Source organism: Amblyomma americanum, chromosome 1 (assembly GCF_052857255.1).
Source record: "Amblyomma americanum isolate KBUSLIRL-KWMA chromosome 1, ASM5285725v1, whole genome shotgun sequence".
Lineage (NCBI taxonomy): Eukaryota > Metazoa > Arthropoda > Arachnida > Ixodida > Ixodidae > Amblyomma > Amblyomma americanum.
Window position 1 is genome coordinate 410731762 of NC_135497.1, and position 16198 is coordinate 410747959.

General features: G+C 47.0%; 1 protein-coding gene across 1 annotated transcript in view; it reads left to right on the forward strand.

Annotated features, from left to right (window-relative positions):
- Cad86C (Cadherin 86C) overlaps window positions 1-9863 on the forward strand; it is a 136288-nt gene extending 126425 nt beyond the window's left edge. The window contains 2 exon segments of the mRNA XM_077650297.1: window positions 5915-6040; window positions 7327-9863. Coding sequence (XP_077506423.1) covers window positions 5915-6040; window positions 7327-9733 — 2533 coding nt within the window. The 3' untranslated portion in view covers window positions 9734-9863.
- Window positions 9864-16198: the final 6335 nt, after the last annotated feature.

The window sequence follows — 16198 nt, forward strand, 5'->3', positions numbered from 1 at the left end:
CTTCCTTTGTGCCATGGCGCCGGTCAGAGGAGGCTGCGTTGATAGCGGATATAAGAGGTGTAGTTATGCATTACCTTGCCACTGTTGAAAGTGCTGCAGTCGAGAGTTGTATGGTAGTATGAAAGCATTTAACCCCACAGACAGAACAGAACTGGCAGAATTGTCAAAGCTGATCAATAAGCGTAAGGTAAGCGACGTAAAGGCATGGAAAGAATCGAGGAAGCTCTAAACAACGTAGATATATAGATAGATGAAGAGGACGAGGGAAAGGCAGGGATGTCAAACCAGAAAGGGGTTCCGGTTTGCTACCCTCCACTGGAGAAGAGGAATTAGGGGACTATAAGGAGGAAAAGAGAAGGGGGAAAAGGCATAACACACACACACGCACAACGCTGTCACAAATTGTCACTCAATCCAGTCGATCTCAAGTAGGCGAAGAGTTCCTTGTATGCAAACAACGTACGTAGCGTAAAAGCGCTCTGGAGGAAACTAGGCACATGCATAAATCCGATTCACGCACTAAGAGACAAAAAGGGATCTGTCATTGCCAATATGGTTGAGATAATTAAAGCAGCCGAGGAATTCTACGCAGTTCTACATAAGAGCCTAAATAATCAGGATGGTAAGGACGGAAGCAGTGGCGTGCAGGAATCGTAGGTCTAGGCGGTAGCGAAAGAGGAAATACCAAAAGTGTTATAAGCAATCCAAAGGGAGAAAGCGGCTGGAGAGGATCATGTAATTGCAAATCTGTTGCAGAATGGTGGGAAGACTGTGTTGGAAAAACTGGCCCCACTGTATACGCACGCCTCACGACCTCGAGCGTACCAGAATCTTGTATGAACGCTAACATTATCTGAATTTATAGAGGGGACGTCAAGGACTTAGAAAACCACAGACCCTTCAGCAAACAAGCTGGCTTTCGTAAAGGCTTCTCGACAATAGGCCATATTCGAAGCATCAATCAGATGATAGCGAAATGCGCACAACTTACCAACTCCTATATGTAACCTTCATAGACTACGAAAAAGCATTTGACTGAGTGAAAACTTCAGCAGTCATGCTGAAACTGCGGAACCAGGGAGCAGAAAAGGCGTGTGTAAAGGTACTGGAAAATAATTATGGCGAATACACATCCATCATAGTTCTTCACAGGGAAAGTGACAAAATCCCAATCAGAAAGGGTGCTGGGAACGAAGGCACGATCTCTCCAATGCTATTAACCGCTTGTTTACAAGAGGTATTCAAATATCTTGATTCGGAATAGTTGAGGATAAATGTTAATGTAGAATACCTTAGTAGTCATCGATTTTCTGATGACATTACCTTGTTAAGTAACTCAAGGGACAAACTGCAAACCATGATCGAAAACCTACCAAGCAAGTTAGAACGGTGGGTCTAAAACTTAATATGTAGAAACCTAGAGTAAGGATCAACAGTCTCGAAAGGGCGCAGAAGTTTACGATAGGCAGCGACGTGTTGTATTTTGTCGGAGAATACTTCTACTAAGGGCAAATAGTAACCACTGATCCTGACCACGAGAGTGAAATAATTATGAGTAAGAATTGGGTGGAGTCCTTGGCAGGCACTCTCAAAAGAGGAAAAGCAGCTTTCCAATATCCCTCATGAAGAAAGTATACAACAGCTGTATCGTACCTGTACTCACCTATGGGGTGGAAACTAGGAGGCTAACGAACAGGGTTGAATTTAAATTGGGGACACCACACCCAGCTTTGAAAGAGAGCAGAATGGCCCAGGGAACAAACGTGAGTGATATTCTAGTCGAAATCAAGAAAAAGAAATGGGCATTGGCAGGTCATGTAATGCGATGACAAGATGACTGGTGGTGCCTTAGGGTAACGGATTGGATTCCGAGAGAAAAAAAAAGGTAGCAGGGGACGGCAGAAAGCCAGTTGGATGATGACGACATGAGACTCATGGGCGAGGGTCGTAACTTTCGCTGTCAGTTGGCAAATCGCAGACGTAAAGCGCGTTGATGCAGATGCCAGTGTTTTTCCTTTTTTTTTAGGTTTCCTTGTCCTTAACGACGTGTTATAAGCACTTTTTTAACTTTGTCAACGCAAATATACCTTGATCTGGTGTATTCAGTATTAAAAATAAAATGATTTTAGTGCCCATCCGTGGCAACATCAACCGGGAACCGCTGAGAGCATGAAGTCGAACTGATTCGGAAACTTTCGAAACACTCTGTCACAACGTTATAAAGCAGAAATTCCACCGTAACACTGCCCCGAGCAGCATTCGAACCAGCGGCGGCGCCATCTGAGCAGCTTGCTTTCCCGATGCTTAAGACCACTCGGTCATCACCGCCTGCTTTCGGGGAGCGTGTTTTAACATGTAGCCTCTCGTGCTCGTTCATCCGTTCGTTCTGGGCCGTGAACGTTTGCTAAGCCCACTTAAGAGCGGGCTGTGGATAAGGGCACGTCAAAGAGCGAAAGCAAAGCAGCGACGCTCAGCGCCCTTTTCAGCACTAAAACAAAAAATGAAGCGGCTGAGCGCGGCGGCACGTAGCACACCAAAAGCGGCCAAAATGAGCCGAGCGAGCTGTCCAACTGAGGAAAGCGGCTGATGTGATGATGGAGGCTCCTCAAGCCGCGAAAACATCCAGGGAGATGATGCGCGCTGCCCAGCTCGAAGGATGCAAGAGGACGAATGCGGGGGCACGTTAAGCAGCAAAAGCACCTGGATAATATCACAGTGCGGATACTACCGTGTATGAGCAATCCTAAAAAGCACTTCGCCTTTCCGCCAACGCATTTCATGCTTAAACCTCTGGAATACGGGATAAACTATCGATCTTTTCCACCTTCTTTCTTTTCATCGCATTGTTAATTAACCAGAAAAAGTACACAGAAGGCAGAACTAGATATATAGATGTAACTTTCTCGCAGTCAGCCTTTGTTGGTTTTGTTTAGCAATACTGATGCACTGCTGCTCGCTTCAGTCAGCATCGTTAAACATCGTAAGGTGACGCTACTGTAGAAACAACTTGTTCAGTTTGTTGTTATACAGAGCTGCTAGAGTCTGTTTTTGTGTCATGTACGGGAGTCCTTTTTTTGCGAGCTCTGAGAGGACTCTGCAATATCCGTCGTGGCCGACAAGTTTCGTCATGCACGGCCGGTCTCGAGGGGGGCACGCGCGCTCTTTCATACGGCCTCCGCATTCGCCGCGGAAGCAATGCGAGTTTTCCACCGGGAGTTACGCCGCCCGCTGCCGCTAGAGGCGCGACGACCCCACCGCTCGCTCCCCGCCTGCATATGCGGCGGCGAGTGGCTTTTGCCTGGCTTCGCGCTGTAGCCCGCTGATTCATGGTGAGCGCAACACCGAAATAAAACAAAATGCAGATGCTTAAGCTGCGTATCGGCGACAAAGTCCACATGTGCACAGATTCTTCGTCACAAACTTTGCTCGATGAAAACATTTAAAAAAGGAATCACTCTCCCATTCCTCAGAACTATGCCGAGCATTAGTGTTTTTAAATCCAGAAGGAAATACTCTGATCATTTCCTCTGGTATATATCATGGTCCGTGATTAAATGACAAGTTAATGCTAAGGGGACGGTAATGAAATCTCAGAGAACGAAAGTTTTGTGCTCGTCCCATAAAAATGTACTGTATTGCGGAGAAAATTCTCTACGACGCTTGAGCCGTAAATCCGATAGCACCGTAGCTGGTGGCTTGAGACCATACTTGAGTCATTGAACTGTGAAATAAATTGCAAGATTGCTGGGAGGTGTATATAGTACTTAATTACGCCGATATCGCTTTTCGCACGTCCTGAATGAGATTTTCACTCTCTTATACGTCACAACTTCCTTAAACGAGTTGCCTGTATCGACATCTCAAAAGAATGTTAATTACTAATGTGCGAGCAAGTGTCAAGGAGCATTGTAATGAATTGTTCTCTGCTCGACCCAATGGCCCGCGGCCTTTCCGTTTTTGTTGTCAAATAAGAGGCCACCAGATTTCTCTGGAATGACTGTAGCCTCGTGCAAGTCTCACTTCATGTTCAAAATTGTCCTAAGCGCATTATGCGTCTAATGATTCAAGTTCTTGGTCATCTTTAAATTTTGCAAGGCCGAGAGTGACCGTCATTCTGACTTTCGTTGACCGAGCACTTGTTTTATAGCTGCGCCGCCGAACTGCATGCTTTCTGTTTGAGGACACGAGTTAGCCCAATAAACAATTTTCGATTTGAACGCAAGCTTCCTTGTCGTCATTCTGGCCTGACTAACGTTAACAGAACGTAACAGAAGCAACCAGTACAAGCAGCGTATGCTGCCACAGATATTGACGCGCACTGAGTGTTGCGATTTCAGAAAGTATGTATGTCCAATGAGTGACTTCAGCTACATTAAAGATCGCCATTTTTTTGCTGTCTACGTATATTCAACCTGCGGCGTGTCCTGAAACTGCCTAAAATATTTGGTTTAAATATCATTGTAAAAGACATCTGATTATGCTCTCGAATGCTCAATGCCCTCTATTCTCTTATATTCAGGGACATTTACTAACATGTAAACACTGCAAATGTTCATTTTCTGTTCCTTACATTGTAAGCTAAGCCAGCTGGTATAACGCGCATTGCTGTGAGGTTTAGTGGAGCTCCGATAAGTTGCGGAAAACTACTTTTCGTGGTGCTACTTTGTTTCCTGTATGACGTGAGGAAAGTTCATGCTCACGGGAGGTTTATCGAAAGCGATTATGAGGATACAGATATGCAGGAGAACAATGCAAAGCTTGTAGTCATCGCCTCTCAGATAAGTCTGCTCGCTCGTAAAGGCCGATTTTATTAAGACAGAGCGCAGTTCCTAACTAACTTTGGTTTGCTGGCAGTTAGTTCATGCTTGCAGTTACTGTAAACAAGTGACTTAATTTTCGCGTTGTCATTGGGTAGGATGGGCGGTCTTGAGACGCCGCCAAACTTAAAACGCCTTTCCAAGAGGAAATCTTGGACCTCGCGTGCTTGCAGCATGCTCTGCTCCTGCAGCCAGGGTTGGGTTCCGTCTATAATCGTTTCTTTCGCGAATGACATAACGCGTTTTCCTGGGCAGGACCATGAATTCTTGCTAATGCCGCTGGTGTGCAGCTGCGCTTGAAATTTCAGTAGCTATAATTGCTCTGCAGATTCCTTTACTCTTTGAAACTAGTCATCCCAGTATTGCATGCCGCATATCATTCTACACAATCATGAAGAACCTGCCGGAAGACGAACTATAGAAGCTGATAGCCTTGCTTTTTAGCCAAATAGAAGGGTAGAACGTGTTGACGTCTCTGCTCGAAGCATACGTTCTACCATACACAGTCGAGCTCAAGGAGAGAGCGCGCAAACGTTAACACGTTGTTTCAGATTTCTCCCATGGCAAAGGCGCTGACTGCGCGGTCTTTGCGTAAAGCGTAAGGGGCAAAATATAAAGGCTTGACGGTTAGTTACACGCGGGCCGAATTGGGAGCGAGCGCGCGTTCTCCTTCGGAGTGAACGGCGGTCGCAGTGGCGGAGCTGTGTGGTAGTGGCGACCCCACCGAGGTGCGGCGGGAGGCGGAAACAGACCCCATTGCGAAGGATGTAAGAAGAGAAGCGCGCGCTCCCCTCGAGACCGGCCGTGCGTCATGAAACGAGTCTTATACCTTTCTTCAAGATGCTGACTACCTCCAGCACCAAAAAACAGACAGAGCACTTGAACACAGTAGAAAGCAGTGGATTCCTGGAAAACGCCAAGGATTTTTATACATAACGTCCCGCAGTCTAGGATAACGTTTGACCACTGCAGTAGTTATCACACTGATGTTTAAAAAATTCTGAATGCGCACAGCACGCGTCCTGATTATGATGCATCGGTGCTGGTGCAGCCGCAGATGCTACTAGTGCTCACCGTCGCTTTACGTCACCTCGCAGGAACCAGCGGCCACGATCGAGTAGCAAGGTGTCTCCCTCGGCATCTGCTGGAGCAGCCACGACGGACCAGTCAGTCCGCGAGCGGCGTTCGACCACGGACAAGGCGTCCACGGCCGTCAACGGAAGGTGCGCCACCTAGGGACCCCCGCACCCTCCCCACGCTATCCCCGCTGCACCCCTGTTCGCCCGTTACCCTCTGCACTGCGTACAACACTGCATCCCCAGGTATAGTCATTGACGATTAGGAGCACCCGGTTCTCTTACATGATCACAAGAAATGCACTCGAGAGGAATTTGCAACTCTATCTTTTTGTCACAGCTGCGACTGTGGTGACCTCGGGCTCTCACGCATTAGGCAAGATATCAAGAAAATAAAGTTCCACTCGCAGGTGGAGGAAACTGTAATCGCGATTACCAAGTCGAACTCTGTATAAGTGAATGCACCAGTAACATAAAAGTGAGCGCTTCCATTTAATTCTTACTTGCCTCAATCCCCATTTCAAGCAATATCCTATACCTTCTTTGGTTACTTCGGATAATGATTGAAGATCCTCGACGTCAGTTGCTTCGAAAGGTTATCCAACTGCCTAGAATGCATCAACGCTATCACTAATAACGTTGTTGGAAGTTCAGCTTCATTACCGACTATGCATAAAAAAAAACACTATACAGCATGCAGAGCCGAAACAATGGTTGTTGGAGCGGTTTTTTGGAACGCCCGACATTTCGCCGAAAAAGGTTCTGGCCCATGATCCCATCTGATCCGTTTAGAACGTGTAGCCGTTAAAAGGGGACAAACCGAAGGAATTCAGCATGTCGACGTGGAAATGAAATTAAAGTTCTCGTTTCAGCTACTTGGTTCATGTTGGACTTTTAGAAACAGCGCGGAAAAAGAAAACGAGGATGGCGTAAGGGCACATTTACAGACAAGCGTTCCCGTCTTGTCCGTAGGTGTGCCTCTCCGTCGCCCGCGTTTTTTTTTTTTCATGCCGTTTCTACAAGTGCAAATGCAGCGCACAGCAACGGAGATCTCCTGCTCCCATTTCAGAAGCGAAGTTACCTTTGGTTCGCTTTAGTCACAATCAAAGCTCTGCTGGAGAAAGTAATTTTATTACGTGGTCGTCACAGGCTGATTTATGACGCTTGGAAAGGCTAGAACTCTGCCAAATTTCTTTATATGCTCTGTTTTGAATCCCTCTTTCCCGTTTGTACTCTCCCCTTGCTGTAATGCTGTAGGCCGATGCAGGTATCCAATGAACAAAAAATAACGCTAAGCGAATATTGCATACGGGAGGGTATAGAAACATCATCTTTAAATGAAACCAAAAGAATTCAAATCTCGGGTATCATGACAGATTCAGCCCCACTGCACGCAGAGCTGTGAGAGATAACACGTGGACATTTCTTTGCAGCGTTCCCAGCGGCCGGCGTGGTTGGCAGGGCGATGGCGGCAGCCCTCGGCCGGCAGACGGCAGCGTTCCCACCCAGTCAGTAGCAGTCGGTACGACCGCCGGTGCGGACGAGGCAGCCCGTCAGGGCGGCACTGTGGAGAACCCGCCGCGGGGACGGCCCGCGAGTCGAGAGCGTCTGGTGCTTCATGGCTCTAGCCTCGACACCGACGCCGTCGTGCACGCTGGTGAAGGAGGAGGCCACCGTCTAGGCGACTTCCTTGTGGTTCGCCGAGACGCAGCCGCCGCCAGACGTCGTCGCCGCGATGAAGGCCCTGATAGTGACGCCGAGCCCTACCGACGAGCGCCGTCGTCTCCGGTCAGCGACACCTTCGGCACAACCCGAAGCGTCGAGTACAGCGGGGGCTCGCTGGGAGGCGTCGGGGGTCCGCGCAGAACGGAGATCCTCTACATCCGCAGCCCTCCGCCGGATGTGGCCAGCGTCGCGGGGGACTACCAGGAAGACTCGTCGTCACGTCGCTGGCGCCGTCTGCGTGAAGAAGAGGCCGACGACAGCGGAAACATCCGACACCGCGCCGCCGCGAACCGCCGCGAAAACGCCCGCCGTGTCAGGTTCTCCCGGTACCACAAAGTGGACGGCGCGTCCTTCGTTTTGCAGTCGCACTCGCCCGACGGCGTTGAAGACGCCACGTCGTCGACGTCAGGGCTGCCCCGCGACCAAGTATGGATCGTGCCTCAAGAGCCGCGGGGAGCGGCTCAACGAGACGCGGTGCGCTACGAAGAGCCTGCCGGGAGGCCGATACCGGCTGCTAGAAACGCACGCCTGCGGGCGATGCACCGTCGTATAGGAGTCGACAGCGAGGAGTTGGGAACAAGCGATTTCGGTGAGTCCTTCGAGGAGTGCGAGCTTCGGTCAAAAAACATCCTTGCTAATGATCTGCCTCAAGTCCATGGCGGTGAAGCGGACGGCCCCTCGTTTTCTCGCGTAGCCGAATCGTCGTTTCAGGATCGAAGCAGAGGACAGCAGGGAACTGCCACTTCAGGAATGGCGGGGGTTCCTCCACAAGTTTTTCAAGTAGATGCGACTACGGCGGTTCAACAACAGATACGTACCAGCCAAATAGAAGACAGATCAGTTCAGGCCGGCGAAAGTGTTCAAGCCTCCTCTGTAGGTTCTCATGCAGCATTAGTGCCTGTCCAGTCAACAGACCTCACAGAACAAACATCATCTCTCATGGTGCCTCAGAGAAAAGCTGCAGTCAGTTCGGGTACATCGACGCAAACGACAACGTTGACAACCAGAACGCAGCAGCAGCAATCGCAGCTGGACTCAAGCGTGGCATCACCTTCATTAGCTACAAATATTAGTGGCCCATCTATTTCAGAAGCGCCAGTAAGCTTCACACATAGTGACGGCAGCGCCGCAAGATTTTCAGACACTGTTCCAACAGATCCTGCGAATGTGTCGACGGTCTCCCACGTTGCACAAGTACACCATATTCAACAGGAGGGCGCACTTACCCAATCTCACATTCAAAGTACACTGCAGTCACTAGGCCTTCAGGGCCCACAGCTAGTTGCCATCACCGGTATGTCACCCGTATTCTTCAGCACTCAGCTTCCTGGCACTCAGGTGATATCTCAGCCCTTGGACATCGCGCATCCTAGCTACCCTCGGACCACTGTGCATCATCAGCCTTCTGGGTCAGCGCCAACACATTACAGCACAGAACAAACCACACATTTTCTGCATCCGCGCGACCAAGTGCCACATGCACCGTCTCATCTTTCCGAGAGCAAGCAAGACCTCATCTCCGATCGACATGAACAAGCTGGAACGCCATCACTCACCACAGAAGGAAGAGCTGGAACTTTGTCGCAGGATCGAATTTCTCATAGTAACTTAGTGGAAAAGGTATCAGCCACCGCGATTAAAGAGAATCAAGAAGGATCTGCGGTTAGAGGACCTACTACAGGGCCTGTCCCATCCGCTACCGTGCATGATGAATCAAACAAGGCAAGGTTCCACGTCCCGTTATCGGTTCGTGCTTCTGGCCATACGACCGAAGCGGAAGAGACACCGACGCACCAACGCTACTCGACACTCAAGATCACCACTAAGGTAATCACGACTGACGGCAGCATCTTGCACGAGGGCTCCGCAACCCAGACCGGCGCGGCGAGCGACTCAGAGCTGGAGGCAATCGAGCGAGAACTCAAAACGAGCCTAGGAAAACTGGATGAGTCGGGGCAAGATGATTCCGACTCAGGGATAGGAGCCGGCGCCAAGAACTTGCGTCTGAAGAAGAACGCTTTCATTGAGAAAAAGAGCCTATTCACCATAGCGTATGACGGTGTGAATACAGAAAGGATCCGAACGTGCCTCGGGAGCAGTTCGCCTTCTCCTTGATTCAGTTGCAGAGCGAACTGTCGCGCGCCAAGCTAGTATAGATTTTTCTACCTTGCTCCCGCTTCATTCTTACCTTCGAGTCACTTTTCCCCCAAGAATGGAATTTCGTAAGATTAGAAACTAGGGTGTAAAGGTATGCAGTTGACGTCACACTTTCCTGTTTGCACGTTCCTGTCTGAACCCCACGCATTGTACCTTTATAATACCAGACCATTTCGTACATTCAGGTGTTCCGATACAGCCCTGTCGTGCCTGAAGCAAAGCCTTTTCTACGGAGGCTTCTTTGCCGAGTAATGTCTTCAGGAGTTGGTTTTTCTTGTTGAAATATTGCTTGTCTCATTCCATTCAAGATGCCGTCTATTGCGATCATGCCATGTCGCATCTTGATTAGCTGGCGTGTGCACGAATTTGAACATTTCTTTGTGAGCACTCAAAAGAGAAGAAGTCCCAAATGATAGTTACGGTTGACGCGTTTCTGTTGTATATTGCAGTTGAATATAATGTTGTTGCCCGTTTGTTACACTTTGGATTGTATTATTATTCCGTTCTCATCCATGAGTGTACCGTGCAACCATTTCACATGCAACTATGTGAAGCTTGTTATACTCAGCTCAGCGACAAAAAATTTATACATCGTTACATACGCAAAGGTAAATTTTACTGATCATAACTTAATGTAATCTAAGTTAGATCTTGTTGGCTATTCACTCTGCGAGAGCTGTGCGACATTCTTGTAATTCTATCACTATTTAATCTAAGTTACATCTTGTTGGCTATTCACTCTGCGAGAGTTGTGCGACATTCTTGCAATTCTATCACTACGGAAGCGTTTCACCGTTACCCCGTAGCATTACACAGGACTTCTGCCCACGAAGAGACCAAACAAGCAATCACAAGAAAACGTTACAGTTCGTTTTCTTCTGAAAGTTGCCGAATATAAAGTAGTGGGCTGTCACGGCTAGCCCGAGGGCATGGGGGGAGGGGGGGGGGGGGTCAGTGACCATGAGGAGAACAGACGAAAGCAGCAGTTAGACGAGATGCACCGCGCTAGACCCTCTGTATCATTTGCACATCTTTCGACGACGGCGTGAGCTACGGAGCGTGTGTTACGAACAAAGACAGCAGCCGTTCGGTTCTTGGGAATAACCGGTCTGGTCTTGGAGCAAATGCGTTAACGGCTGCATCGCAGTCGAGGTCATGCGCCCTCTGTGCAAACAGATGTGGTCACGCCGGGCACTACGTCAAGCGTCAGGGCGAGATACGAGCCAGCTACCGCTGCCTCCTAAGCCGCTGCCTCCTAGGCAAATTTACACATTTAGTGCCACCCTTAGCGTCAGTTTGCATTTTCCTTTTGTCGCGGCCTTGTCTTACATTGCGCAGTTTGGAGCCTGGGCACTCGTTCGCTTATGTGGCCGCAAACCTAGTGAGCTGCGTTAATGACAATGTATCAGCTTTTCTCACGTCAGTAGCTTTCGTTAGGCGCTACGCGAGTTTCATTTCCGCAGATTAATCGAAGACAAGTCCCTCTCTTCTGCCCACGAAGAGTATTTGGATGCTCTGGAGGTTGATTTGGCTTACAAGTGTCATTGGGCGACGGATGCTTGTCAACAGTGTCGCAAAAATACACAATAGTGTCCTGCCCTTTTGTGAAAAGTCTGCAAAATAAAACTGATTTTCCTAAATCATTGCAATTTTATTTCAAAGCTAATAATTTTAGTTGTCTCTAAACTAAAACATCGATAGGTATTCCCTTGTTGAAGCCTTCGTTTCTCACTTGAACATCAATGTTATGTTAAGCGAAGAATGGCACGGCAGAAAAAGACGAGGACGAGAGTGTACCACCTTCTTCTTCTTCTTCACCCCAGGTATATGGCACATACCCACGCGGGGGGATTGGCCAAGGTGTAGTAGAATAAACAAAGAAGTTTCCATGGAAGATGACGACAAAATTTTAGCACCAATCGTGAATTTTGAAAAATCAATGAATAAAAACAACAGAACAATATTGACAGTTAAATAACAGACAGCATTTTGGTGAAAAGAGAAGAGCTCGTAGAACTTTAAAAGAATTAGCACATCAACCTACCAGTTGCAATTATGTAATCGTGGAGAAACCCACAAATAGAACCCAATGCGAATCCCTTGGCGTTCGCACCAAACAATAATAATACTGGCAAAGATAAAGGGAGCCCTAACCTGGGGAGAGGGACCTCCAGGTAAATCTTTCTCTGAAGTGCGAACCTTGGGCAGTAGAAGAGAAAATGGTCTAAAGATTCAACTTTCCCACATGCGTCACATAGGTTCGTCGGTGTCAACCCACACCTGCATAGATATAAATTCAAACTTGGAATCCTGCACCGCAACCGCGTCATTGTTACCTCACACAGCCTGGATTTACACGAACGGACGTTCCAATTATATGCTAAGTGCTGATAGTCAGTGGTAAGGGACCTCGTAACCTGGCTGATATATGTAGGAACCGCTGAAACCTGGAAATCGCCAGCAGGCTGAAATTCGGGACGGGATGTGACACTGACCCGTCAAGAGCCGACCTAGCTAAGTAATCAGCCACCTCATTTGAATGAATACCAGCATGGCCAGAGACCCAGACAAAACGGACCACCTTCCAAGTGCATGGGACAAAAAATCGCAAGATACGGCGCAAAAAATCTTCTTGTGAAGTGTCGAGGGAGACTAACACTGACAAACAATCAGCGAGAATAATAACATGAGACACATGGCATAGAATTTTGTGAAGGGCCATTCCAAGAGCCAAAAATTCCGCAAAGAATATAGGAGTATACTCTGGGATGCGGACAGAATAGCTCCATGCTAAATCCTGCGAAAAGATGCCAACTGCAGCTTTTTGTCAGTTGACGGAGGCATCGGTAGCAAGCACCGTATGATGGGGGTATTCCTCTATGTGATCCGAGAGAATAGTTTAAAATGTTTGCGGGCATGTGTTTCGCATGAGATGGGAAGATGTGGTCCTTTCCAGTAAGATTAAGGGTTGAATCTTGTAGCTTGCGCTACCAGAGAACAGAATGCAACCAAATTCAAGTATATGTCTTACGTAGGCTTTGTATAGTAACAATAACGTGTCGCGGCGCATCCCAAACTTTTTATTGTCGATTCTTGTCAGCCGGCCTATAGCGCGTTCTCCTTGAAAAGCATTGTTCTTTATATGAAGGCTCCAATCTAATGCTGGGTGATAAGTAACACCCGGATATTTTACGGATTCCACTTGTGGAATCTGGAGAGAGCGATGGACTAATGAAATGTGCAAAGGCCTGTCTGGAGGATATACCAAAACTCCGCATTTGTCTACAGTCAGGGATAAATAATACCCTGCAACCATACTCCAAGAGCATCCAAACATCCCTGCAGAATGTGGTAAAGGGAGTGGATATCCCTGGCCGAGGCGAAAAAAGCTATGTCATCTGCATACATAAAAACTGTTATATCAGGACGAATGGGGATGCCACTGACCAAAATATTAAAAAGCAGAGGGGATAGCACCGATCCTTGCGGCACACCTCTTGATTGATAATATGTATTTGAACATAGGGTTCCCTGGCGCAGTAAAAGAATCTGTCCTTCAGAAATTCAGATATCCACGCATAAATGTAGGTTGTAGGATGTAACTGAGCAAGTCTGTTAAGTAAAATAGTATGCTCTACACTGTCATAAGCATTTGCTACATAAAGAGTGACCAAAGCTGAAACTTCTCTTCTGCGTAGCGAGAGCCGGATTCTGCTCTCTAGATCCACATGCGCGTACCATATAGAGCATCCACGACGAAAGCCAATCTGAGCTGAGCTGAGACCGTTGATGTCATGAAATTGTTTTGTGAGGCGACTGTGCACTATTCTTTCTAATAATCTGACTAAATTTGAAGTCAGCGCAATTGGCCGAATATTATCTAAGACGTATGCTTTTCCTACATCTTTCATTAATAAAATAATTTTCGCCGTCTTCCAAATGCTTGGAATCCATGCATTTTCCACAGAAGCATTGACCATATCTAAGAGGGCGCTTGTAAACTCCTCGGCTAAAATTTTAATCATACCAACACTGACACCATCTGGTCCAGGAGCTGCAGGATGCAGCATTGAGAGGACTGAGAGGAGCTCTGATGCGTCAACCTCGGTATAATCCGAAGAGGGTGAAATTGTGCACAAAGGGACGTTTCTCTGCGTCTGCGTCTGTACCACCTTGCGACCCTCTCGTCATCGTCTTTTTCTGCTGCGCCATTCTTCGCTTAAAATGTGTCACCAACTCGCTTAAATCTTCACGCTTCTTTATCAACTTTATGCACAAGCATGGACACGCGAACCTAGCACGAGCGACCTCAAAACCACATGCTCTATATCACGCTTGGCTCTTTCTATTTGCTGTAGCAAGTGTAGCGCGAAAACAGAGTCGTTGTTTGGCCATGACCGATTACATCAAGTAACTATACATGAAGCATTTAAACCACCCTTTCGATACTCTCTTGTAAACAAACAAGCAAAGAGGATGCTCCACGAAGTACACGACGAATTCAAAGAATCCCGCAGTGCTATGCACACAAGCGCGACCACTCGTTGCATGTCGGTGGCCGCCTGACCTGTGAACCGTTTTTTATTCTACTTTTTGCACGAATGTTTTCCGAACACTTGGCAACTGGCTTTCTTTGCAAATAAAACAAAAAAGGCTAGTAGCAGATTTTCAAAGACCACCATCTAATGAGAAATCTTTTAGGCTGTGTTATTAATGCGGGAGTGGAGCACTTTGGTGGGTCCTTTTATAGGTTTGTTTGCAATTTCTTGCCATTCTTCGCGTCCTTGCCTTGGGTGGCCGTGATTGCGGTAGCGCCATTGCAAGCAGAACGGCACCACAAGCTGTTTTCGCTGGATAACAGAAGGCCTTTCGAACGCATCGGCAAAAATTAAGATAAAGGTCCAGTACGACGACGTATTACTATCAAGCACCGGAGGCATTACGCGTGTAACCCCTACCTTGCGCAGTTTTTCTATACTCACCAGTACGCTGGTGGTGCCCATAGAAGATGGAATGTCCCGTCCGCACTGAAATGAGAATTACTTAAAAATGCAAAACGGGGGCACAATTTATATGCATTTCCTGTGAATGATTTTGTAAAATCGTGCTGCATCGAAGTAAGAGCGGACGTATTTGACTGGGTTCCATTCCCTGACTGTCACACGCTGTGCACGAGTAAAGCCGAGGCAAGATAAATTGTCAGAATGCTTTAGCCGCATATTTTTCACTCATTTGAACAAATTCCCTGCTTCGGGAAACTGAATTGTAAGAGGTACGCAGACCCTCGAAACAGCTTCTCCAAACCTGCTAGGCACTGAATTCTCTCAACCTGTCTTTAGAGGTCCCGTGGAGCATCCTCTGCAAGCCTTCTTTTTAAGTGTTTCCTCCGCATGCCATGCAACTGCCAAAATGTACTCCAGGTCCAGAGGAAGCTGCATATCTGCTAGTTGATTATGTTGGATATATAGAGTACGAGAAGTGTGCCTATGTCGAAAAAATGACGTGTTCATGAAGTGGCTTGTTGTTTGAATAAACCGTTTACGATGACATTCCAGTTCTGCTTTTTATTCAGTGCTGACCAATTGCCGTCATCCTCGGCAAAGAGACAGAAGAAGGGAAGTGCGGGATTTCTTCACTATCGCGCGTTCTCTGTCTTGCACCCCTGCAGTCGTAACACTCAGGCATTATGATAACATCGATTTCTGTTCTCAGCTGGCGAGTTCCGCAAAGGTTTCATTTTCCAAAAAGACAGACATCACTTCCTGAAGTCTTCACTGGGACGTGTGCGTGCGTGCGTGCGTGCGCGTGTGTGTGTGCGTGTGTGTGTGAGGGGCTTCAGGAAGTCATACGTATAATATATATATATATATATATATATATATATATATATATATATATATATATATATATATATATATATATATATATATAAATCGCCAAAAATAGAGACCAGCCTTTTTCAAAAAAGGATGACACTCGAAATTGGCTGGTCCTCCAGCCGAAACGTTGTGAATTAAATCCTGTTATGTTTTTCAATATTTGGTATTTCATATTATGTTGACCAATCAGTTGCCAGAAATTACTTTTGATATATATATATATATATATATATATATATATATATATATATATATATATATATATATATATATATATATATATATATATATATATATATATATATATATATATATATATGAAAGGGCGACACTTCTCTGACAGTGTTCAGCAGCTAGCAAGAGCACTGTTTGACGAAGGCCGTTGTGCAGCTGCGTTGATGGCCGGTGAAAAGCGCCCGGAATGTAATTTTTCATTGTTCTGCACTGAAAATAGATAACAATAGGAGGCCATACAGAATAGAAATAATGCGCCATGAGGGCGCGGCAGGCCGCGGCGCATGCTATAATCAAACTGCACGCGCCT